Source organism: Chrysemys picta, chromosome 7, assembly GCF_011386835.1.
Source record: "Chrysemys picta bellii isolate R12L10 chromosome 7, ASM1138683v2, whole genome shotgun sequence".
NCBI lineage: Eukaryota > Metazoa > Chordata > Testudines > Emydidae > Chrysemys > Chrysemys picta.
Genome location: NC_088797.1, coordinates 72,952,224 through 72,980,019, shown reverse-complemented (window position 1 = coordinate 72,980,019; position 27,796 = coordinate 72,952,224). Strand labels below are relative to the sequence as shown.

General features: G+C 40.2%; 1 protein-coding gene across 2 annotated transcripts in view; it reads right to left on the bottom strand.

Annotated features, from left to right (window-relative positions):
- Positions 1 to 19,440, bottom strand: part of NRG3 (neuregulin 3) — a 946,990-nt gene extending 927,550 nt beyond the window's left edge. The window contains exon 1 of one of the 2 annotated variants that reach the window (XM_005294028.4): positions 17,793 to 19,440. In XM_005294028.4, the coding sequence (XP_005294085.1) occupies positions 17,793 to 18,501 (709 nt within the window). In that variant the 5' untranslated portion in view covers positions 18,502 to 19,440. Of the gene's footprint in view, positions 1 to 11,555; positions 11,829 to 17,792 lie in introns of those variants that run through there. The other variant, XM_065551803.1, reaches the window with a different exon arrangement.
- Between the last annotated feature and the right edge of the window lie 8,356 nt (positions 19,441 to 27,796).

Below are 27,796 nucleotides of genomic sequence, written 5' to 3'. Positions count from 1 at the left end.
ACATCACCCTATACCGGAAACCTACTGACCGCTATACTTACCTACATGCCTCCAGCTTCCATCCAGGACACACCACACGATCCATTGTCTACAGCCAAGCTCTAAGATACAACCGCATTTGCTCCAATCCCTCAGACAGAGATAAACACCTACAAGATCTCTATCAAGCATTCTTAAAACTACAATACCCACCTGCTGAAGTGAAAAAAAAAAAAAAAAACGATTGACAGAGCCAGACAAGTACACAGAAGTCACCTACTACAGGACAGGCCCAACAAAGAAAATAACAGAACGCCACTAGCCGTCACCTTCAGCCCCCTACTAAAACCTCTCCAGCGCATCATCAAAGATCTAAAACCTATCCTGAAAGATGATCCCTCACTCTCACAGATCTTGGGAGACAGGCCAGTCCTCGCTTACAGACAGCCTCCCAACCTGAAGCAAATACTCACCAGCAACCGCACACCATACAACATAAACACTAACCCAGGAACCTATCCTTGCAACAAAGCCCAATGCCAACTCTGTCCACATATCTATTCAAGTGACACCATCATAGAACCTAATCACATCAGCCACGCCATCAGGGGCTAGTTCACCTGCACATCTACCAACATGATATGTGCCAGCAATGCCCCTCTGCCATATACATTGGCCAAACCAGACAATCTCTACGCAAAAGAATGAATGGACACAAATCTGACATCAGGAATCATAACATTCAAAAACCAGTGGGAGAACACTTCAACCTCTCTAACCACTCAGTGACAGACTTGAAGGTGGCAATTTTGCAACAAAGAAATTTCAAAAACAGACTCCAAAGAGAGACTGCTGAACTTGAATTAATATGCAAATTAGATACAATTAACTTAGGTTTAAACAGACTGCGAATGGTTGGGTCATTACACTAATTGAATCTATTTCCCCATGTTAAGTTCTTCTCATACCTTCTATGGGTCATCTCGATTATCACTTCAAAAGTTTTTTTTTTCTGCTGCGGATGACAGCTCATCTCAATTGATTGGTCTCTTACAGTTGGTATGGCTACTTCCACCTTTTCATGTTCTCTGTATGTATAAATATCTTCTTCTTTCTGTATGTTCCATTCTATGCATCCGATGAAGTGGGCTGTAGCCCACAAAAGCTTATGCTCAAATACATTTGTTAGTCTCTAAGGTGCCACAAGTACTCCTGTTCTTTCTAGTTTCTGGCTGCGTTGGGAACTGTAGCCCATAGGGTAGCCTGCTCGCTTGTTTTATTAGATGCTTTCTTGTGGATTTGTTGTTTGTTTTATTATAATAGATTTAGAGCTTTGGATTAGTGTATTTTTGGCAGTAACACAAGGAACCTACAGGCCTCATCTTGTATAAGCTAAAGCAAGTCAGCATATGTATGTTTGGGTCCTCTGGCATAGATAAGTGGCCTACCACTTGCCCTCTTAACAGGTACACCATAAAGAACATGGAAATAACCACCACCAAACTCGTTCACGCCAGAAATAACAGATGTGAGAATGAGCTAATTGTCACTAATATGTATGAATATGACAGCCTAGAGAGCCCTGGTTTTATGTGCGTGAGGAAATTAAGTGTTAACATGGAAGATGGACACATAGTGCTCAGACTCTACAAGAGGGGCAAGCCACCATGTTTTTAAGTTAGTTTTAGGTTAGGTTTTCTTGGGTCTTTCTATAGCTTTCTAGCTTCTCATCTTTCACTTGAGAATTGAGGAAACTGGACCAATCGGGCTCTTTTGGCATGCCAGAGACGAGGCTGGTCCTTTTTCTCTTATCACCAGGTTATCAAGGAAGAGTGTGACTATGTTAATCTAGGAAGTTTTATAGTAAATGATACTGCATGTACCTCTAAAACAGAACAGTATTATTTTCTTTTTAATTCTGGTTGATTACTTTTTCATTTGATTACTATTCCATTTATGTCAATTGAAGTCTTAAAGGCTGTATTTTGTTCTCAGCATAAGTGTCCTTGTCATACATCCTGAGGGTCCTGGCAAGACTCTGTGTAGCCTGATTCTGGGACAAGAGCTGTATGATCTTCTGATCAGATCAATTGGCAAGCCTATAACTTTTATTATATAAGCCAGGGGTCAGCAACCTTTCAGAAGTGGTGTGCCAAGTCTTCATTTATTCACTCTAATTTAAGGTTTCACGTGCCAGTAATACATTTTAACGTTTTTAGAAGGTCTCTTTCGATAAGTTTATAATGTATAACTAAACTATTGTTGTATGTAAAGAAAATAAGGTTTTTAAAATGTTTAAGAAGCTTCATTTAAAATGAAATTAAAATGCAGAGTCCCCCGGACCAGTGGCCAGGACCCGGGCAGTGTGAGTGCCATTGAAAATCAGCTTGCGTGCCGTCTTCGGCACGCATGCCATAGGTTGCCTACCCCTGATATAAACAATATTAATAATCCCCTAAAAATCTGGCAACAAAACACAGTCTTCTCTGGCAGATTGGACATTTCTGATTTCAGATGAAATTAGGAAGTGGAGACATGAAATAAATAAAATACAGACAAACAAAAAGTTGGCGATAGTTATCAAACTCTTTTAAAACCTTAAAGTTTAGCTAGGGGTCACTTGAAGTTCTGACAGAACGATAGGTTCCATACTGCTTTACATACTCTAAACCAGTTTGCCTACTCCCATGTACAATTTCTGGAACGAAATACAAAGTTTTCCCATCTTTGGAGGTTCACTCATCATTAAGGCCTATATTGAATCATTTATACCAGCAGTTTCAAAAGATATTTTGGTAACTATCTTTTTAATGCCTTTTAAACCATGGAATCACGTGTATGGGGAAGTGCAGAACGGATTAGCTTTATCACATATTCCATCTTCCTGCCATATGGGATTCCTTTCTATTATTATTAGAATTCATAATGATATTTTCTTAGAGACCTGCAGTGGCATGGAATGCACATCTTTGAAGTTTTAAAAATAACAACTTTGTGGCAAATCCAGCATACCAGAGTAAGGCAAGTGTAATCCATATGCCTACTAGGGAGAGATCTCTTTAAGGGATCTATTGGGGGGTGGAATGAGTTGTGTCTGGGTCATTGTTGTTAGGCAGATGCACAATTAGCTTTCCATACTCAGAAGTTTCTGGAATTAGGTGTGCTAGTTTTGGATATGCTCAATAGGTCTCAGACTCCAGGCGAGCAGGCAGTGAGGATAGCTGCTTTGCAAAAGGCCATGTGCCCTGTGTGGGCTGGGAAAAAATGAACCCAGGAGCAGAAAGCTGGCTGTTTTCCCTAACTCTGAAGCATTTTGCAGCAGGGTCTTTTCCCCTCAGAATCGATGTACTTAAATGTGTGGTTGGTTAATCAGATAGCTGACTGGATAACAGTGATTTCAGAAGAGAAAGAATTTGCATGGGTTCCAACAAGCAAGTGGGGGTGGACGGTGGAAGATGTTGCTTTTGACTTAGCAGACTATATAGATTTGGTGACCAAAGACTCTGAGCAGCTTTTGGAAACTCTGAGTTTCTTCTCACTGTGTTTCTGTGGGGACTGAGCTGTTTAGATTTCTTTTATTTATGTATAACTGTGAAGATAATGTATGTGCATTATAAAGTAGCCATGTTCTGCTGTAAAATTAAGTTATTTATAACATATTATAAAGAAACATAATAAAGTTGGTACTTAAGAATTAAGTTCATTCCTTTTTTTCTTTTGAACATGATTGTGGGGAGTTGAACCTGTGTAATCCTTGCTGAAAATCCTGAATTCTGGGTCTCTGGGTGCTTTTCTATGTGAGTTGGGTTGACTTAGGCACTGGAGAAGGGCAACTCTAGCCCACCCAAAGGTCACACAACCAGGGTTAACCCCTTTATTGGTATGTACAAGCAAATTATTTGGTTATTGTAAACACCACTAAGCATATTAGTGAATGCATGTAGGTCCTGATGCAAAGCTCAATGGAAAGACACTCACTGATCCCCATGGCTTTACATCAGGCCCATAAGTTGTAGTATGGCTGCCCACATTACTGCCTCCTTGACAAACAAGAAGACTACTTAAATGGATTTTTCCTTGGGACTTGTCTTCACTACCACAAAGACACATTACGTCGACGGGAGAGCATCCTCCCTTTGACATAATTACTCCACCTCAATGAGAGGCGGAAGTTATGTCGGTGGGAGAGCATTTCCCACTGACACAGAGCAGTGTTGACACCACTTTAAGTCGATGTAAGTTATGTCACTCGGAGAGGTGTTTTTTTTCACACCCCTGAGCGATGTAACTTACATCAACTTAAGCGGTAGCATAGACAAGCCCCTAGTTAAAAGAAGTATGACTAGATTAACGTTGTAGCTCCAAAATATAAGGCAATATTAAGGACAATAATTATTACATCGCCCATGGCAATGGAATACAGAATAAAGATAAGAGAGATTTCAATGGGATTTGCATGCATGCAGCTGCTGGCATAATCAGGCCCCTCACTTGTAACCTGATCTAATTGCAGGAGAAACACAAGTATCAAAAGTATCACAGGAATTAGAGATGGTTGCCTCATTCATACCCCTATACTAAGGCAGGATTGATCCTGGTTTTCAAGTGATTTTTCTAGTCCAGTGTTAAATGGCCCAAACAATGGGGGTTCCTTCGATTCCTTTGGGATGCTATTTCCCAGTCTAATAGTTCTGGCCATTAGGAAATTGTTCAAGAGAAGGTACAATCAATTATATAAATTTAACTATACAGTACATTAGATGTTTAGCCTCAAATACTTTATGGTTTAAAAATCAGACCCATAAACGCTATTTCCTTCATTTTTGTTTTCTCGAGATGAATATCAGGAATGACAAATCAATTATTTTACTTTAAAAGAGTTGAGAAACATATGGCAGTGGTTTATTGGGAGCCATTACAGACTCTTCTACAAATGCTTCATTTATTTGATGGTGATTAACAGTCTTTCACGACAGCATTGCAGCCTCAGGGACAATCAGTCCTCTGTTGGTGTACATGGAGAAATCACACTGAAGTTAGTGGAGCTGCACCCATTTACATCAACAGAGGATTTGGAGCCAAAGGTCAAAACATGATTAAAAGCATTTTTAAGTTTAAGGATTATATTGACCCAACAGACTTCTATCAGTTCTATGCATGACCCATACATCTGCAATAGGTTAGAGAATGTTAACTTTTTTGGCTCATGTTACAGAAATCTCCGAATATAAAAGAAACAGCAGTGAAACAGAAGCAAGCTGTGTTTTGTCATCATGTCACTCCCCCTTTTTCTCAACTCTTCCTTCTATACAAACTCATTTTCTATTCTCACTACACTGATCACATCACCCTTTCCTCATATTTGCTGAAACTGCTTCATCTTCACCCCACCTACACCCCTGATCTTGTTTCTTTCTACTTATCCCACTCCCTGCTTATGCTCATCACAATCTTACTCTATGTGGAGCTGAGTTGAACTTGTGGAATTCTTGGTCTTCATTTATCAGACCTGATCAAGATACATTGTAGGAGGAACTGAATCAAATGCTGGCCTCTGTGAGGACTTCTGAATAGGAGGCCATTCTCTAATTCTCTGCTAAAGCACTCAGGGTCTGGCGTCTCTCTGCTCACCATACAGACTCTCGGTACTATAATCTCCAGCTTCCTTAAGGGAATCCTTTAATGCATCCTGCAACTCCCATTGAAAGCAAGGCGTTGCTGCCCACTTCACAGAAAGAGCTCCGCATCTCACAAGATCACACGCTCAGGGTCTCTCTCACATTCCCCACTTCGCACGTCTCCCCACTCCTCCATAGCCACAATCCTGCAGAGACTTATCCACATGCTTAACTGCAAGGCTGTGTAAAGTTAAACATGTGCTTACATCTTTCCAGGAGCATGCTGTATTTGGGACAATCCCCCAGTTCCTGTCTTCCCTCTTTCCTGTCCCCTCTCAAAGCCAACTTCTGCCAAGGATCCTGACCCTCATTCTCTTTGTCAATATATTCTCCTAGCTCATCCTTTGGTGTATTGCTCTGTTGTGTATCTGATCTGTTTTAGAATGTGAATTCTTTGGGGCAGGAAATAATTCTCTGTATGTGTAAAGTACTGGATAAATTTAAGTTGGTATATCAAGAAACTTCTAAATATTAATTCTACAGATCTCAGAATATACTATACCTAAATTATAATAAATTTGGGTTTTTTTTTAAAAAACGGAAGAAAAAAATGGCCAAGACTGTATGCCATCACAGACAGCAATAATAAACAGAAATAAAAACCAGAACAAAAATTAAGGGCCCACTAGGATATTAAGAGCGTGTTACTAAATAATTACATTTGAACTATTTAAGAAGCAATGTATTTTTTAATTAATTAGATATAATCTTTCAGCATCTTCTTTGTGGGATTGTCATTAAAAAACAACAACAAATAAGCCCCCTAATAAATCCACAACTACTTTTACACTGACAAAAACCTCACAGCATTGCAAATTAAATACTTCATTATAATGATTTTTTTTTTTTGGTAATCCAGTACACTTTATCCTCATTGTAAAGCTCTCTTCTATAATAATTTCTTCATTATAAGTCTGTTGGACGTTGACCCCTTCCTACTGTCTTCATTTTGTACAAATACATCATTTTAAAAAGAAACAAAGCTCAGCAGCCAAAACCGCTGCTAAAATCAGGACAAATGTATTTTAAGCTATCATCAGAAATGAATATATCTCTGTTCATCGTTCCAAATTATACATTGTGAGCAAGCCAGAAATGAGTACAGAAGCCTTTACTCTACAATTCCTGGAACTGGGTTACTTTCACATTTATATATGCACTTCTCAGGAACTGAGGTGCAGTTGGCTGCAAAACCCTAAATCTGTCAAGCTCACAAAATGTATGTAAACACTGAGTGTATCATGCTATGTGGCATATCCAGTTACTAAAATTTCAGTCGACACAGGCAATATTTCAGCAATTGACCAAAGAGTGCTTACATTTCATGACAGGTAGTTTAACCAGCATACAGTCTATTAAAATGGAGATGACATGATGATCCTAATTTGGAAAAAAAAATTGTGAAAGTAACAATCATTACGCCAGCATAATATTTCTCTTTTAAATATACTGTAAACTGATCTTATATCTCACTCTTGTATATCTGGCCTAAATCTAGCTCTGCAAAGGACCCTTTAGAATTCTGCAAGATGTTACAACCGCCTCATATTCACTAAAATAAACAATTTTTTTAAATTGTTGTTCTTTCTATTTATTTAGAGCTAAATTATGCCATCCCTTATGAGGTGCTTTAGAGATGAGGGTACCAGGAACCCTTCTCCTCCTTAGTACCTACAAAAACAAGGGGTAAAATTGGACACAGGAGAGCCAGGCAGAAGCTACATCTCCACAATGTCATCCCTGAGCTGGGCTAAGGACATTCTGTCAATACTCACTTCAACATACAGTTTCCCTATCTACAAAAAAGGGTGTGTTGATACTTACTGCCATGGTAAAGTGCTTTCAGATCTACAGATAAGAAGCTCCAGATATTTATTAGTATTATATCTGCTCACCTCCATTACCTGGGAGGCATCATTCCTTTTCTTTGGCATATTGATACAAGGCATGACACTGATTCAGGTAGCGTGCCTTCATTTTATCAATACAGAAGAGACAAAGTGAACCCTCAGACTGTAAACATATGGAACATCCTCTGTATTTTGTATGTATATCATACGTTGTAAGTAATGACCCTCAATGTAAGTCATTGGGAAGGTTTGAATCCAGGGTCTTTACCTCCATAGCTCAGAACACTACTGTTTGAGCTACAAAGTGTAACCTCCTTACCAGGTAGCAGTAGTAGGCTAATCTGTGGCCAGTTGAGGCAGACAACATGTACTGTGCAAAAATTATGCCACCACCCCATTAGTGTTTAACAACAGAAAACGTGTCAGTTCAGCATCCCTCTGATTGTTTTTTAACTACAAAATAATTATAAAGTTGGGTACCTTATAAAGGTTACACTATAAACTCAGAAGCATCATTTAAGTTTAATAACTTACCAAGTCAAGGAACACTGCTAATTTACAAAGTTATACTAGTTTTGAGCATGCATTTTCCTGTCCTCTGTTTTTTTGATTGATTGACTTAGATTGATAGTGTTATGAACAAACAGCTGGTCTTTTAAAATTTGCTAAACCCTTTATAAAACATAAGCTGTAATAGCAATAAGCCATTCACAACAGAAACCTGGGGAAACAGCCACTCAGTGGAATAATTATAAAACCCCCTCCAGCCTAAGTCAGTAGCACTGAAATTTCATCAGGATAATCCACTCAGTTAAGTTTCCTGGCCTATTGAACTCTGGCATTGCAAAACCTTTATCTCACATACTATTAAATGAAGAAAAAATTACCATAACATTTTGGTGCAGCTTATCTCCACAAGGTTCAAACAAAAATCCTGTTTCTCTACTGCAGAGTCATTCACAGATTTAAAGAAGGCATTAACTCTCCCACAGACACCCCCGCACCCCTAAATTCTGTAACAAGAATACTTTGAGAAATCCATTGGAAGCTATTTATTTTGTAGCTATTACCTGAACAGTTCAAAAGCCAACCAAATGAATAATTTACTGCTATTTTAGCTATAATTCTAAGCCCATTTATGTACTAACACATTTGATGGTTTCATTTTATTTATTTATTTATGGTTAACATTTTGAGTGTTATCTAGTCACTCAGACGTAATAGAGATACTTGCGCTTTACAACAGTCAGCCATTTTCAGTACATTATAGGAAATAGCATTTCATCATTTATCATAAATTTCACAAGGCTTTTTTTTATTGCATGCATATATGGGAAAGAGTAAAATTTTAGTGTTGCACAATGCAAGGTAATTTTGAAAGCTTAGTAACAGGGTTGGATACAAACTATATGACAATTGATTTCATTAAGATCCTGATTATATTTAGAAACAGCAGTTCCAGGCTTCCTTGCCTGTTTCATAAATCAGTTGCAAACCAAATAAGAAATAACCTTTGTCGTTCCACTAAAACAGACCGACGAAGACACTCCAACAGAATAACTCTATCTTATGTCAATGGCTTGCTTTACAAGTTCTGACATCAGTGAGAATGATCAGATCTGGAAAAGAAGCTCTTTGCTATTAATACTAATTTAATGGTTTGCTGTTACACAGTGCTACAGCCCCTCTATCTGGTAACAACCAGCAATCAAGTCTCAGCTCATAATGAACTAAAATCCTGAGGTTTATAACAATGATGTTGTGAAATAACAAATATGAATATAGTTTAATGACATAGTTATAACAATTACTTAAATCTGAAAATACATCAAGGGAGCGGGTCACCTTTAAAGTTTCCAAAAGCATTACAAACATGAAATGTATTTTGAAAGAATCAGTGTTAACACATTTCTGCCTACAAACTCAGCAAAGAAAGATATACCAAAAAAAAACCCCCCAAAAACAAAAACCAATGCATGCAGTAGCATCCATACACCTGGTATTTGACCATTGTAATACAGAACCAAGCTTGGATTTGAGGTTATCGGTTAAAATCAATACGCAAAAAAATCCTGAGATGACTCTTGGTGGTCTAGAACAGGTGGTTCTCAACCAAGGATACACGTACCCCTGGGGGTATGTAGAGGTCTTCAAAGGGGCACATCAACTCATCTAGATATTTGCCGAGTTTTACAATAGACGACATAAAACACACTAGCAAAGTCAGTACAAACTAAAATTTCATACAGACAATGACTTGTTTATACTGCTCTCTATACTATACACTGAAATTTAAGTACAATATTTATATTCCAATTGATTTATTTTATAATTATATGGTAAAAATGAGAAAGTAAGCAATTTTTCAGTAATAGTATCCTGTGACACTTTTGTGTTAGACTCCTGAAAGCGGCACAGTAGTCTGGAAAGGTTGAGAGCCCTGGTCTAGAACTAAGCAATTACATCACACAAAGATGAAAGTTTACTATAAACTATTTGGGGGGGGGGGTGAAGAGGAAGAATCTTTTTTTCAATATAGTACTGAACAAAATAAAGATGACCTCACCAATGGAAACTGAATACTAATAACCACATTTAAGTATTGCTAACTGCCTAAAAACAGACAAAAGTAAGAAAACCACATTTAAAGTCAAGTGTGTTTTTGTACAACATTTTACTGTGTGTGTGTGTGTGTAACTTTGAAATGTATTGCACTGCTCAATTAAAGTTAAACACATGTGTTTGCAGGATTGGGAGCTATATCAATCTCAAGGTTAAAGACTGCAAATTGAGGTTCTTCAGCATTTTTGCCAGATAAGCACAAAATTTCCATAGATCATTGGCTGCATATATTTTTTCCAGATTATGTTGCAAAGTTACAAAATGCTTCTATGAGAGATCTGTTCAAAAAAGCTTTTTAAATGTTAATTCATTTTTCTATAGACTAGGAACATCATCTTTTCCAACACATAATATCAAGGTTCAAGTGCCAGCCTCCTGTGTTTTGTGGACCAATCATGTAGTGCAAAATACAAACTGGAGGTGGGGGTCACATTACACAGGGTAGACAAGCAGTTTAAATTCAGTAGAGCAAAGAATCCTTAAAACTCAGTAAAGCCAGAAGTAGAGAGGTGAGACTTCACCTCCACATAGCTACCTATTCACCCATTTATTTAGGTGGTCATTGCAGTGTCTAGGCTCCCAAACCCTGTCTAATCTCTGCTTTAAAGTTTCAATTTTATTTTCATGCAAAACTTTCAGTTACTTTGAAGCAAAAAAAAAAAATCACAAAATCAACACAAAACTTAAAGCACAATTCTCAAGTATTTTAGTTGGTCTGAGTTTCAATTTGTAATGAAATCTGAAACCAGATAAATTGAGCTCAATTTGGGTTTTGAAGGTTTGAGCAAGCTCTACCTCGCCTATGAATTAACAATAAAAAAATAAAAAACAGCAAAGAGATTCAGGAGCATAGAATCAATAAAAATTATAAAAATAGAACTTCAAATAGTCTTTGAATGATTGTATTTGGACCATGGCTGCCAAATATCTTATGGAAAGTATACATAATACTAGATTTCTGAGGACAGAAGACTTTCTTTTAAAAATGTTAAAACTTTGGTCAAACATTTCCATGTTTGTTAAACTTTATATAAGTTCATTTGTATTTTTAAACACAATTTGACTCCATCTGTTGTGGGGGACAGACATAAGTTAGCAACTGATGAAATCACAGGGTGTAGCTGAATCTATCCATGCTTTTGCAGAAAAGCTGAGCACATATCTAAGCATGACATAAATAAAACCATACCTCCCAGCCAGGCCCATTTTAGGCTGGAAAAGCATGATACAACTAAACATTTGTCAAGCACCTTCTAGTGGGAATGATGACTAAAGCCTGCTCTTTTCTATTTTCCCATCTTTTTTGAGGGCTACCCATCTCTTTTTCCTGAGGATTTATTTTCACCAGGAGAAGGAGCTTGTTGCTAAACAACAAGTACAAAAACAATTGCCGTGCCACTTGTACTTGCATTGCTGCATTTGTTACCTTGAATTCTGTTTGCATGTTCATTCTCTTTCTCATTTGTGGGTATGAACATACTCACTGCTTTGGCAGGCTTATCTGAGAACACCTTGGAAGAGACCTCTTCTCCTGAGGAAACACTCCACTCAATGGCTGGATGTTAGGAGTGGGGTGGGGGTGGAGAAAGAGTGTGAGAGGCTTGAGTGAATAGAATTCTGGGAAATGTAATTCTAAACAAGGAGAGTCATCAGGGATTTGTAAGGAAGAATTCTAAAGAATAGCCTCCCTACTAAGGCACAGGGTTTGACATCTGTTACCCTCACATGACTGTTCAAAGGATCAGTTACCAGCATAATAAGAATTACATAGATTGCATTAACATAAACTGTTTTGTTTCTTTTTCTGCTTCCCACCTACTCACTATATGCCATTTCCTTTGTAATGAAATATTGATTTTTATACTGACCAACATATCTAAACATTAACTGTCAAACTGTGAAGGCGGGGCTTGTTGTAAAATGATTTTGGCCCCCAATTGCAGCTGCAGCAAGGCCTACCACAGATCAGCTTAGTAAGTAGGAAAGCATAGCTGATTTTTATCAGCTATATTGCAAGGACTAGCAGCACAGCAAACAATTTCATACAATCAATGTTTTTGCAACAGATTTCTTGCTTCGTATACACTGACCATGAGTTCACAACAACCCTGAAGGCCCTTTGCTGATATGTAATGGGTATTTATATATATATATGGGTGGCGTGAGACACCGTGTTCAAACTACGGCAAAAGAAGAGTTAAGAAAAAAATGCCAGGAGATATACAGAGTGCAGGTACTTGTCCACATATTCAGCCACCGTGCTCACTCAACAGCCCAATATTGTGCAATCAGTGAAGTCTTTCATGTGAGCGATTCATAAGAGTCTCCAAATTGTTAACAACTTCATGTAATTTCACTGGCATGTTTTCTTTTTCTTTATTTTATTTTATTTTCAAATAAATCGTAAGAGAAACAAACAAAATTAAACAACACAAAACTGTGTAAAAGTAATGTTAAATACCTCCTGAAAGCAACAAATACTAAAGAATTCAGAAGTAAAGCTGAATCCAAATCATAACAATCCCTATTTTTATTGGGTATTTCAGCAGGTCTGTGAACCGTGGGTCACATGCTGAAAAGTCACATGTGTACTGCAACAGCTAGACACAATAAGGTGGGTAGAGACCGATTTTTTGGCCTTAATTTTGAATTTGTATTTTCTGTGGTTTAGCACAGACCATTATCATTACTTTAGGATAATATTTTGTGATATGTCAATACTTTTATAACAGTATATTGTTGTGAACATATATCGTATATAGTCCTTGTATCATTGCTAATGAGAAGACATGCTATTAAAAAAAAAAAAGGAAACCTTTACTTCTACCAAGCATCACAGATTATATCACCCTAATGAATAGCCTTGTAGCCCCCCCAAAAAAATATGTCCTTCAATCTTAAAAAGCAGCATAATAATTTGAAACATTAAGGTCCCTTTCCTTCCATAATTAAGGTAACTGGTTGAAATATAGTGTATGAATCCTGAACCAAACTAATTAATCAATATTTAGTTTGATTTATGAATCTAAACAATTTCTACAGGATATAAGTCATCTGTTTTCCATTCACATGTGTACTGCTCAATTGTTATTGCATTCTTCCTCTATCCTGATATTTCCAATAACCTTTGTTAAAAACTTGAGTAAAAAGAAGAATTGTATAGTATAGTAGGAAATATATATAATTCACAACCATTTAAAACCACTCCACTTGGACACAATTACATTCTCACTTACTATCCATTAATATACTATATGGTTAAATTATTATAAGAAAGTTATTATAAAGTTATATTCTTATGTTTTCAATGGCAAAACCAAAAAGCTGTATAATTGATGACTGTTTTATATTGATTTTTAACACCAAATGTTCTATATAGCTTCTAATTTTAAGTGTATTTTTAAGTGTAAAACTATAATTTGAGTATAATTAACATCAAAATTTAAAGATATTTTTAAAACATTAATATGTTGGTATTTGTATATTTTTATTTAAACCTTCCACTGCAGAGTAATCAACGTCAGACACAATGATAATGTGCTAGCGCATAACTACCAGAAATGAAAATTATCTATTAATAGAAAATGAAATTAACAAGTCTAATACCACTGTCCAAGTTGATGGAAACACAAAAAAGCAAGAAGGCCTCAGAAATTGGTGAAAATCAACTTAAATTTTAATTACTCCCATTTATTACTTGGTGGCTAAGTAATTTTTAAATGCATGATTGTTATCCCTTTATCTACTGATTGTTTCAGCTGGGGGAAAACAAAATTTTTGGGGGGGGGGTGTAAAAGGGGTAGAGGAAGCAACTGCCTTTCAAGTTCTAGTTTTCTTTGGTTCATCATCCCTCAATGTATTGCAAACTGGTTAATAAAGTAAGATCCTGATCCTGCAAACCCTTGTGAGCCTGCTTAACAACTTTACTACCATGGGTAGTCCCATTGATTTTAGGGATTACCCATGGTAATAAAGTTGAGAGCACAGGTAAGCATTTCAAGGATCAGGTCGAGTGTGGGTAGAAGATTTCTGAGCCATGGAAAGAGCTGAACACGTTTCATGAGGGTCTGACATCTCCTACACATAGCAGGGAGAGGACTTCCACATGGAATTTCTTTGGTAAAAGCCCTCCCAGGCCATTTATTAAATACCACCCCTAATGTGGAAAAAAAATACTTAATCCATTGTGAAATGAAACCAATGGTGATGGCACTAGTTCAGGTGCCAGGCTTGTTTTGTCAACCCATGTTGTGCAAAATAAGCAGATAAAGGACATGCTTTGCATAACTGATTAAAGCAGAAAAAGTCTTATAATCCTATATTAAGACCAATGAAAATCAAAATATACTAGGGTTTCAGTCTGCACTGATTTAAAAAAAAAAAGCTCTCAATTGGATTTCACAAAAGGTATTGATTAGGAGTTCTGTAACATCTCTCTTCTTGGTTATTATGCATTATACGAGCCAGGGCTGCCTGACCTGAGCTTCTTGGTGTATGGATACAAGAGGAAGCACCATGTCATTGCATAGCTGAATCCATGCATGCATAATTTCAAGTACAACATCTCAACATATACATAATAACATTTCTGAAGGACCTAGCATATCAAGAAAAAGGCAAATAGAAAAAAATCAGGGCATGATACTTTAAACATGAAACCAATGTTTAATAAAAATGAAGCGTTATGGATGTTTCAGTTAGTAGGTAAGTTCCTCTTATCCCCAAGCTAGATAGTCATTCTAGATTAGTGACTGATTTTTATTTTGAACACCAAATTAAGTACTATTTTTTGTGAACTGATAAGCAACTAGCTTTTGCTTGGTCAGAACCTGGAGGAATTTCATCAAGAACTTTCAAAACAGCAAATAGGGAATTTGTCTGTGAGCAAAATGGAACCAAGAATGATTTTCATCCTACACATCCACAAAAACAGAGAGACTTCCTTATATCTTTGCAGATGAACATCCTCCCCACCACCACCACCAAAGATCTTTTTTAACACTTACACTAAACGGACATAAATCCAGTTTTCTGAACCAATACCTCCAGACTTGCCTTCTGTTTTCCAAAGTCACATTCCAAGCCCAGTGTTATCACATCTTGAAATGGTTTAATAAAATGCAACACAAAACAATCTGGATAAAGCTCTTTTTGTAAACTGTGAAATGCTAAATGATCTATGACCCCTGCCTACACATGTGCCTTTCCAAGGCAGAGGATCAAACAAGGGTCTGCACTTGTCTTGAAAGCCAGGGCACCAGGCTTGTCATATCATATTTGTATTCACATAATACAACAGGACCCATGACTTTCATTTTAATAGCAGCTGAGGCAATGGGCAGAGAAAGAACAGGCAGCGCAACCTGGAAACTGAAGCTGAATTTAAAAAAAAAAAAGAGAGAGAGAGAGTTCCTTTTCTCACAAGACCCTGTTAATCACAATCAAAGCAAGTGGAAGATGCGGATATTGGGTCATAGGGTCACACACTGTCAGTAGTTCATGAAAGAGAGATTACATTTCCTTCTCCCCAGTTGATACTGCAACCTCAGAGAAAGATTATATGAAGCTGAGGGCTTAAAAAATATCCACATGCCCTATAAATTCAAATCCTTTTTTATGTAATCTATTTAATCTTCCGTTAATGATAATCTCTGCTATCAATGCACTCAAACAGGGTCAATTTCTGATGGATTTGCACTTCTTCCATTTCATCCTATAAGGGAGTGGTATTTAATAAGGGGAAACACCCTGATCTATCTGGTATTAGCAATCTAAGGGAACAAATATTGCTTATAAATCTGTGTGAGTGCTCAAACCAGCTCAAAATTTTGTTGTTGTTGATTTTTTGTCTTGGTTTGGACTGGTCCTGCCAGCTGATCATGATTATTAATAAGCCTTGTGTCCACTTTAGTGCATAGGGAGACTGTGTGGAGGGAGGGAAATTACAGTGGATTTCTCTTTAAAGACCCAAAAAGATGGGACTGAGAGCTGGAAATGGATTACAAGATGGCACAGTAATATTTTAATATTGGCAGAAGCCCTGAGCCAACGTACAGCATTTCAACCCTACAAAAGTCAATGCAGTTTGAAAAGCCATATAGCTTTGTTACCTTATACAAGGTTTGAACACAGGAGGATGGGATGAAAATCAGGCACCCTTGGGACAAAAGGAAAAGAAAAAATGTATATTTCAGAAACATCTCTATGCGCAGAAACGAGAGTGGCAGCCCTGGAGCTCTTCCACAAAAGGTTTTCCTGATTGTAACCTCCAACTTCCTTTTGCCAGATGCACCTTTAAAGGAAGGTTCTCTCGCCTACCTTGATCAAAGGCTGGAGAAGCGAGTTATTGCCTTGTTTGCCATTCTGATTTAGTGACAGCTGCGTTCGCCCCCCCCCCTTCAGATTTACTGTTCTTCTGCCTGGTTCGCCAATGCACGGCATCAGTTTGCTGTGCATATGGACTCTTTATCCCGGGGCTTATCAGCAAATAGATGTAACGGGGAAAAAAAGTTTAAATGACTAACTAACCAAATCCTCCAGCGGAACAACCACAGATTAGCATGCAAAAAGGGGAGCCACGGGCTACAAAAGCGATTCCGCTGATAACATTCAATTGAATTGACGTGCCTAGCAGAAGCCACTAATGGGGGACACACAGCGCCTCGTTTCCTAGACTGTAGCCAAGAAAGCACACAAGACTCTAATACAGTATAATTAATCGTTTTACTAAACGGCCCTGCCCAGAAGTTCCGCTGGCAGAGATTGCCGTTCGTCCTAGATAACCTTCACAGCCGGCAGGGAGAGGTCCCCGATCCAAATTAAATTTCAAATTAAACCAGAATCCTTCGCTTTGCGATCTGGCTGGTGGGAAGAGTCAGCCACCAAACATCATTCAGGGAAATTAAACACCCCCCTTTCTAAGAGCTAGTCAATGAGGGCAGTAATCTGCCGAGGTGGCGGATGGCAAATAGATGAGACTGGGTCATATTTGAGCGTTTATGCACATTCAGGGGGTGGGCTCCTGTCCCTTTCGGAGAGCACTGGCTAAGGGTCTTTTCAACAGCCAGGCATCAAGGAAAGGGAGATTGCTTTGGATCACATTTTATATTTAAAGATTTTTTTTAACGACTGTCACCCACACCTTAGCACACCCTATGTGAGCAGCACCAAACATCAGTCTACCAGTTCACTTCATCTCAGCAGCCACAGAATTAGTGCCAGCGCCTTTCTCCAGAGCCACCACCAAATTTTGGATCATCACTTATCCCTTCTGACCACGGATTTCTCAACAGCACTTCCTTGGACCAAGCTGTGGGGAAAGAGGGATTGCTGCTTTCCTATAAAATATAGTGAGATATCTCCACCTCAAATGACTGCTACTGTGTGAACATCCATCACACAAACAGGGAATTTGCCGGGGGGGAACGGGGATAAAGAGGGGAGGGGGGAAAGAGAGGCAGAAACTTAATCTAAGGGCTTTCCAGCAGCTCTGCAGTGTCAGTAATTGCACGCTAACCCTTGTCTGCCTACGATACTAGACATCAGCATCCAAACTAGAAACACCACCAGGTTGGCTCTTGAAGTCATGCAAAGACTAAACCAGGTGTGGGGGTGCGGTGAAAAGGGGGGTGCCCAAAGGCAAGGCAGTTTTCGCTTTACTTACGGAATTTGGGGCTAGTGCTAGTTTCTGGTGTGGTGGTGGTGGACTCCTGGAAGGGAGATAAGGTCCAGGATGGAGCAGAGTCGTGGACATAGATCTTATAGGAGGAGGTAGCGTATGCCGCAGTGGGCCAGATGGGCATTGGCTGGGTACTGGGGGTCCCGGGCAGCGGACGGGAGGTCAGGATGGTGGTGCTGAAGGGGACCGTGGTGGAGAGACTGGTAGGGGGGGCAGCTGTATGGCGCACAGTGGTAGATCTGGGGCTCGCCCGGATGGGGACCCGGGTCCCCGGGAAGCGGGTGGGTGCCCGGGTCATGGTGGTTAAGCGGGTGCTTATCCGGTTGGGTGTCCTTGACGTGGTGGTGGTGGTGGTCTCCATGCTCTTCGGCGGGGTGGTGGGCTTGGAGAGGAAGAAGGGGTCCTGCCCAATCCCTTTGGAATCCATCAGCTCGGTGGGGACATAATCCTTGACGGAGCCCACCACGATCCACTTGAGCAGCATGAGACTGAGCCCCAAGCCGATGAAGCCGATGAAAAGAGGCACCACACACAGCCACGTCTGCTGCCGGTTCCAGACGATGCAGTCACTACATCGCAGCTCCCTGGGGGGGTCGGGAGCCCCATCCCCGTCCGGGCCCCCAGCCGCCGCCGCCGCCCCCTCCTCAGCAGCAGCAGCACCAGGTGGGGAGGCGCAGGCAGCCCCTTCACTCATCCTAGGTGCCTTTCACCCCCTCGGAGGGAAAGACAAGACATCAGGGAGAAGCTGCTGCTGGGGAAAGCAGCATGCAGACGGGCAGGTGAGAGAGAGAGGGAAGGGAAAGCGATCGGTCTCCCAGTCTGTCAGTCAGTCAGGGGACATGTCTCCAGCCCCAGAAACCCCCCACGGCTCCTCATGCAACCTCCTCCAGCAGCTGCTGAATCAGCTAAATCACCAGGCTCGCTTCAGCCTTGAGCAGCAGCAGTCGGAGCATCCTGCTCGCTTTTATTCCCCACTTCCTTTCTTCTTCTTCAGATCCCCCTTTGTTTTTAATAAGTCACAAGAATCAGCGTCCAGTTTTTTTTTATGCCAAGCATCCGGATCCAGCAACGATGAGCCACATTCCTACACACTGGCAGCTCTCCTCTTTCTGGGTCGGGTTAGGATACCCCCCTTCCCCCCTTTGCTCCTTCTTATCCACAGATCAGATGCACCAGCATTCCTCGGCTGCTTCTTTGAGAGGCGACGGAGCAGCAAAATGCACCTGTTATTCAGCAGCCCTGCAGCCAACCCTTGGACAGCACTTTAGGAGAGAGACCAATCCGAAGGCAGAGCGGAAGGAAAGGAGACAGAGCTTCCTCGCTCGCTCTTTCTCCTCCAAGCAGCAGCTCAGCGGCGCTTAAGTCCAAGCTGCAATCAAAGTCAGGCAAGGATTTAAAAAAAATAAAATAAAATAGTCATAAAAATAAAATAAAACGCCAGCAAAAATATATATATCAGAAAACACAGCAGAGAGCTGGATCGATAGACAGAACCAACAACCACACACACACACACGCACGCACCAGGCGGCTCCTGCCAAGCTTGCAGCTTCAGTTCGATTGTGTATTCCTATTGCAGTGCAAAAGAGGCAGGCTGGCACTCAGAAAGTAAAGCACCTCCCACCACAGCCTAATGGTGGTTTCTTAATGCGCACAAGATAAATAAATGATCCAGGCAAACCCCTCGGGAGGTATATGGCAAGCTAGGGTGGGTTTTTTTTTTTTTTTGGTTTTGTTTTTCCAATCAGATCCTGAAACTATATTGCGTGTGTATTAATCCAATAGGATCATGGTGTGTTGCCGCATGGTAGAAGAGACGTGGGGTGGGGGGGAAGATCAGGGGTCGGTGTGTGTATGAGGGAGGTGGAGACACCTTTATAGAGGATTGCTAGAGAAAGACCATAAACGGAGTTTGCCAGAGATACTTTCCTGACACTGTTAATTTCTGAAAACTAGTAAGGATGGGTTGTAGTGGTTTAAGAGGGTTTCCCTAAAGAAAAATGAAATTAATAGAGAATTGCAACAAATTGATGCTCCTTTCAGAAGACAGAGTAGCCGCTGATGAAACCGACAACAAAGTGATGGTCTATCAAGATGCTGCCTGTCAAGTTTCTCTATTGAAACTACTGCAGTTCTTTGATCTACTCCTTCAGAAGAGAGTTTAAACCCAATGCTGAGACCAAGGTGTCGTTTACGTCCTCTCATTAGGAAAACCTTAAAGTAGCCATGAAGCTAGTTGAAGAGTCAATGACAAAGGGGTAATTTTATTTCACTAGATCCCTTATTCCCGATTTTAAAGAAAATTCTCTTTAAATATTGCTTTTAATATCCTCTTTTACTTTATTTCTCTCATTAATGTTTGTTAGTATTGATGCATCACTGACATTTCCTTACCCGTTTATTAGACTATGTGTATAACATTTATACAGGAAGTTAATCTGGCAGACATAATAGAAATAAAATAGGAAACATTTGTTATTCATATATATGCAATAAATAGATATAGGAAATAGGAAAAAACCTTAAAACTGTGCAGTGTCTTGCTTGATTCCCCCCCCCCCCCCGCCCCCAGCAAGGTATATTTTAGTAGTATTTAAAATAAAATATTAAGACTAGATTCAGCAGGTCTGGGAGTTAGTTAAACCTCTGTGGCCCTCCATGAGTGTAGCACCTGCCTCCGGATAGATGTTCCTGTGTTGATAACAGTTGAGAAAGCAGCAGAAGTGACATATCAGGAAGAGGTACTTTTCAAATATTTCCTAATAAGAAAGCACTGTGGAGAAGAGCTAACGGTGGCCTTGGAGAAATCTGAATGTTCACATTCCTAGCCAATTGTTAAGTAGGAAATGATGATGATGAGAAAGCATTTAGAAAGAAAATGGGGAGAAATCATTAGTCCATGAATAAGAGTGTAGACATTGTCCATTGCTCAAATGCCTAATCAATCTCTAATAAAAGAAATAGTATAGGGTGAAATCTTAGACGTCAATGGGAATTTTGTCATAGACTCCAGTGGGGCCAAGATTTTATCCATCATTTTTACAAGGTATGCTTTTCAAGCAATATAAGCTTGAGCCTGCTCCTCTAAAGTCAATGAAGGTTTTGCTATTGACTTTAAGTAAGGGGAAGACTAGTAGAGTAGAAAGTTCGTATTTTGTCTAAGGATGTGAAACAACTAAGATATGTAAAAATACAGATTCTAAATTCTTCTTAATTACCTATCTACTGAAAGAATCAATATTAGCATTAAAATCAGTTTATAAAAGTCAATGAACGCTTGTTAAATTGCATCCTGGGTGAATTCACAAATTATACTTTTCATAGGTTTATTTACTTTCTTCCTACTCATTCTGTAATCTCCCTTCTCCTGGAGTTGTGGCAATTGTGCTATGTACTGTATACTTTATTTTTAACCTTATATTAATTCATATCCAAATGCTATATATTTCATTTAGCCTATGTCTCCACCTGTGCACATACCCAAGTACTGGATCATGTAAATGCTCTTGGTTGCGTCCCATACTCGTGCCCGAGAGTCCACATATGCTGTGGTGGACCCATGTAAATGCTGTGTACACACATATACTTATGTTCACACTGCTGTTGTAGGTATGTGACATTAATGCTACCATACCAGGGTTCTGTGCATCACAGGGAGCCACACTAGGAACCATTTTCTTTTGTTGTGTTGGTACTGTCCACCCCTTTACATTTGCCGATGGGAGTTTCTGATCATGTTGCCCCTCAGTGCTATTCCCTGAAAAACTGGGTGGAAGACCTGGAGCAACTGGATGATGATCTGATTCTACTCCTGATCACAGTATACACATTTATGCAGCGGAGTAGGTGAATGGCAAAATGCTGGATGGAATTTGGGTATAACTTTCTAACACATCAAAGATGGCTGACCTTGAGGGTCAATGACAATTCATTCAGCTTGCATGAAAGAGAGCTGGTGAATGCCGGTATTGCCATGGTATGCCCATTACTGGACTGTGACTTCTGGTGTGGGAGAACCAGCTCAGTGTGGTGAAATGACATCATTTTGGAAATCTGGAAAGACCGGCAGTAGCTTCAGAATTGAGAAAACAGACCTTCATGGATCTGTCTGATGAGCTTGCACAATCCTCGGGTGCCAGAACACTTGATTCATGGAAGCTATACTGGTTTAGAAGTGGGTTGTTATTGTCTGTGGCTACACCAGGCAGCTATAGGTCCATTGCAAACCACTGTGGGGTTGGAAGCTCTAATGTCAGGGTTGTAGTTGTGCTGGTTTGTGAGGCATGGGGTTTCCAAATGGTGTGTAAGCCATTGCTGGCACTTATACCCCATCACTTTGCCACCCCCCCCCCAGGGGAAAATGAGTAACAGAACTGAAAAGGTTACTATTGGCTGATTTCGCAAGGCTTAATGGACCATAGAGGCAAATTCATGAATACTAACATGGGAAAACACTGGAAAGATTCATGATGCCAGGGCAGTGAGAAGATCAGGATTGTACTTGAAAAGGGAAGAAAGGACTTAATTTCCCACAAATTATATTATTCTATATAGTGTCTGTGCCTACTGTTATTTTGGGAAACCTCACATACCAGTTCCTGCTTTGAATCATGAAAACATACCCCAAAATCACTGACCATGGAAAAAGGAAGTTACTAGTTGAGTAGGTGCAGAATGTCATGGAGTGAGCACTTGGTAGGTGAAAGCTTGCTGGTGTTGCCTCTACACCCATCTGATTGCCAGTGTGGCAAACACAATTCATGTAATCATTGGCTGCTGCACACTGCAAAACATCCGTGAAGGGGGGAAAGGAGGCTGTTTTCGTACTGAGTAGGCTTAGGACAGGGGTCGGCAACCTTTCAGAAATGGTGTGCCGAGTCTTCATTTATTCACTCTAATTCAAGGTTCCATGTGCCAGTAATACATTTTAACGTTTTTAGAAGGTCTCTTTCTATAAGTCTATAATATATAACTAAATGAGGGGTCGGCAACGTTTGGCACGTGGCTCGCCAGGGTAAGCACCCTGGTGGGCCGGGCCAGTTTATTTACCTGCTGACATGGCAGGTTTGGCCGATCGCGACCCCCACTGGCTGCGGTTCGCCGTCCCGGGCCAATGGGGGCAGCGGGAAGCGGCGCGGGCGAGCGATGTACTGGCTGCAGCTTCCCGCCACCCACATTGGCCTGGGGCAGCAAACCGCAGCCAGTAGGGGCCGCGATCGGCCAAACCTGCCATGTCAGGTGCTTACCCTGGCGAGCCGCGTGCCAAACGTTGCCAACCCCTGAACTAAACTATTGTGTATGTAAAGTAAATAAGGTTTTTAAAATATTTAAGAAGTTTCATTTAAAATTAAATTAAAATGCAGAGCCCTCTGGACCAGTGGCCAGGACCCGGGCAGTGTGTGTGCCACTGAAAATCAGCTCATGTGCCTTAGGTTGCCTACCCCTGGCTTAGGACATGTCTGGTTTACAAACTTTGTACAGGCAGCCAGATCCCACCCACATTCACGCTGGTCCTAGTTCCCAGCCGGCAAGGGAAAGCAGTGATCCCATATGCGCACACATCTTGGCTGGATGACATCTGCCTGAGCCAAGGGACACCTTCACATTTTGTAAAGCTTCTGGAAATGCAAAAGGGAACATTGGTGCACACTTATGGTGCTGCAGAGCTCTGCGATGGATTTGTTTCTTTATCAGTGAAGGGCATTAGCTGTTTGTGCGTGTGACAGTGCACACATTTAAGACAATTATAACAGGGCCTCTTTTTTTGTTATGACCTTGGGGTTGTGTTTGTACTATGGAGGCTTGTGATAACCCTTAGTTTTCATTGGAGTACGTTCCAGTGTGTCATAGCAGCTGCTGAGAAAGCTCTGACTCCTGCATAGATGAGCTTGATCGTTACCGTGAAAAGTTCCATTCTGCTTGAGAGTGGAGTTGCCATCCAGAGTCTTCATCATGGAAATTTAGGGAATCTTTTAGGAAATCAGATAAAGGCTGAGACCTTGACCTTGACTCCAGTTGTCCTGAGGTAGCTCTCAGCAGGATTTCCCTATGCATCCCAACTATGTGGGTAGGAGACCTGTCCTCAACCCACTACCTTCCTGGGGAATAGCTTTAAAAAGGCCCTGAAGTCCCTCTTAGAAGGGAACAAAAAAAACATGGTAGCATCAAGGTCAGCACATTTTTACAAGCTTTGTTTGTTCAGACTTCTGTGACTTCATCACATAGAATGCTCTTACTAAAAAGTGTTGTGTGGAGGATGTGCCCCTGGGGAAAAAAAAATTCTGGATAGGCAAATTTTTGGTTCAAAGTAAAGGAAGAGGATAACTTCCATTGGGAAAGGGGATAAATAAGAAGGAGGGAGTCTTCGTTTATTTATTTTAAATAGGCTGATGTTTCAGAAAAGGAAGCATACCTCAGCCATTTTGGTTGTCTGTTGCTGTTTGTTTTCTTTCTTTTGATTGTAACTGGGCCTCCATGTTGGTTGCTACAATAATACACATAGTTGTTAATAAAACAAACAAAATTGAGCCATTTCTGACCCAAAATTAGAAAACAGATTAATAGATTCCCAAATAATCCCCTTCTAGTAGCAGAGCCAACCCAGAAGCAAACAGTGGTAATTTCATATCCGAGGATTCAGATCCAATAACACACAAATAGAAGAGATTCAGACTTGTATTTCCACTTTTGGCCCAACTCTGCAAATACAATTGAAATTATTTTTAGTTCATGAATACCATCAATAGTACCAGATGATGTGAGCAGCATGAATTCCAGAGTTTTTCAGCTTTATGGTTCTCTCTATGATAGCATGAAAGAGTCTTTTGAAAACATGTACTATATGAGTTCCTACAATACATTTCTGTCATATTGGATTCTGACAGTGTGGACAACATGCTACTGTAAACAAAAGTTAGTTTCAAAAACAAAAAGCATTGAAATTGTGGCTGGTGCTATCAATAATATGAACATTAAATTTTATGGGCAGTTTCCCTCAGCCTAGTGGGTTCCTCAATATTCTTGTTCCTTTTCTGCACTTAGCCATCACTTTCCTCTCCATCTCAGCTAATATACGTGGCTCCCTAATGGCCCATTCCTAGCTACAGTTAATGCATCCCTCATAACCTGAATTGATCTCTCCGTTCTTAGCTGCCACTTACCCCCACATTCAAATTTCTATGAATAATTCTATTCCTTTCCCATGTGACATTTAGTCTTAGTTCCACACTGTTCCCATTTCTCAGTGCTCCCAGCTGCTACTTTTCTCTCCACCCTGGTTGCTTAGACTGGACATTGGCTATGGCAGACAAACTAAGCTTTGCCCTGTTAGTTTGTTCTACGTGACTTGTACTGTGTACCCCAACATACTGTAAATCCTAGCTTGTTCAGTATTATACCCTTGCATTGTATTGACAGGTTCCCTGGCAGCAGGTGGTGAGCATTGCGAGTAGAATCTGAGTGAGAATTCCACTGCTGAGCTAACTAGTTTGGTGGCAATTTGGGATGTTAGCACGCTGCCAGTTAGCATTATGTCAGTTTAGTACAGGTGTGAAATGAATGACAGTTCATTTCAGAGATTGGAGAGAGATCTGATATCTCAGACTACGAAATAAACACTGAATAACAATCTTAGGACTAAATCGACGGGGGTAAAATATACCCATCCTTTTACAGCATGTAAATATGCTGTTTGTCCCTAGATAGCCAGCATGCCATCATTTATTTCAATTCATTCAAGGTCTATTTGTAAATGCCAGAGCTGCCACTAAATATTTATAATTACAACTGAAGCCTTGCCAATGCACATATACATGTTCAAATGTCTATCTTGGAATACTTCATAATGGCTAATTGGAATACATCATAATGTTAGCAAAAAACCCCAAACAAACAAGAACTATATTAACAATTACAAAATAAGCTGTTCTCATGAAAAAATAAAGCAAAATACATCACTTGGAGGGATGCAGTACTATATGGGACAAATCTTGTTGCCTTGCTCAGTTTTTATCCAAACAGAATTCTCTGGGCATGTTTACACTTACCGGTAGATCGGCACTGCTGCAATCAATGCAGCAAGTGTTGATTTAGCGGGTCTGGTGAAGACATGTAAATCAATGGGCGAGTACTCGCCATCGATTTGTGTTCTCCATCTCCCCAAGAAGCGTAAGGGAAGTCGATGGGAGACGCTCTCCCATTGACACAGCACAGTGTAACCACCAAAGTAAGTAGATCTAACGACTGTAGTTGCATAAATTAGATGCAGGTAGTGTAGACTAGCCATTAGTGATGTCTCTGAGCTAATTCTACATTTAACTCAATAACAATTCTCAGTTATATCAATGGGAGTTGTGCCTTGATAAAGACCAAAGCCCTTGTCCTTTAATATCAAAGTTAAAGAGATGTTTGATACTGATTTGGGTGGTGTAGGATTGACCCCTACAGAAAAGCTCAATAAGGATTTCAGGATGGGGGTCTATACTGAATACTTTTAACTATTCCCTTGGTGTGTATTACAGCCAGTGCAACAGCCCATACTAAAATACATACACCACCCAAAACTTTCTGAGTCCCGAGCTCTCTGTCAGAAGTGTGAATGCCATCCTTGAACTGTGTGTGTGAGGGGGAAGAGAGGGATAAAATAACTGTTGAAAATCTTACCCAAAAGGGGCTGATCCAAAGTACAGTGCAATCAATGGAAGTAAGTCTTTCTATTGACTGCAATCTGTTTTGGATTGGGCCCTAAGCCAAAATTCAAATATTTCCAAGCATTGAGACCTTTTGATGATAGCGCTAAGTGAGGAAGTCTATGAAATAACCACTCATCTGGAGCCAAGGCATTTTAAATGATTTAGCATTATGAATCACTTTATAGCCAGTTTTTCCAGGAAGCCTGTTTTCCAGAACAAGGCTTTCTTCCTAGACTTCCAAGACTCAACGGAAATTGTGGTTGTCCCATTCCTTTAGTCCTTGGCATCATTTCTTTTTATTTCCTAATCTCCCCTCCCCTGCAATAACTGCTGTGTGGTGCTTTATATCTAGAACGAATGAATAAGTGCCTCCTGTCCTTTGCTACTACACAAATGACCTGGCAATAGGATACTGTGCAGTTACAAGAACTGAATACACAACAAATACATCCAGGTCTGGAGAAGAGAAATCCAAGTCTAGATTTAAATATCTCCAGTTCTGCTGGCTGCATATTGTTGCATTCTTTGAATTATTGCATAAATATTTAGTTTAAGTATAGTTGTATCAATAAATCTGCAGTGTTTTACACATACTTTCATTTGCATGTTCTGTCCCTCTGCAACATAGGTTTGAAAAGGGTAGGAATCTTAAAGCTGAGAGTGATGTGAAGTTAATGATCTAAGGAACGCCACTAAGAATGAGGAAAAATCTCACATGAATTTGCCAAAATGTTCAGCAGATTTCTGTTGGCCTTGCAAGTTATAGACTAATTTTAAAGCATAAAATTGTCTAAAAGAAAACCAGTTACACATTATGGGCAAAATCCTCTGTCCTGTTTGTAAGGGATACATGAGTGCTATGCTGCTGACAAAACAGGTTTAGCATGAGGCCAGAAGGTTCAGGGGATGGATGGGTCTTGTGCAAAAAGAGAGCAGAGGGAATCTGCACCTGCTACATGGGAACAAGTTGCACAGATGTGAGAGATCATTTCTGATCTTGAAAGATCATTTCTGTGATGCGCTGGGGGAGCTTGGTCTCTCTGGTGAAGCTGAAGAAGTTATTGATGTAGCAGTAATTCACACATTGCTGTCATGGGGGAGAGAGATCAGAAATAGGGTCCCTCACAATTAAAAGAAATCTGAAAGCCTGCAATGCTGGAAGATAGATGGGTGGGTTTGCAGTGGATCTGTGACCTTCCCTACCCAGACTGCCATGGTACCAGTTTCTTTATGCCAGTGGGCCCCAGAGTTTTGCTCTGTGACAACAGCTCCATTTCAGAGATGTCAGGCTGGGGAGCC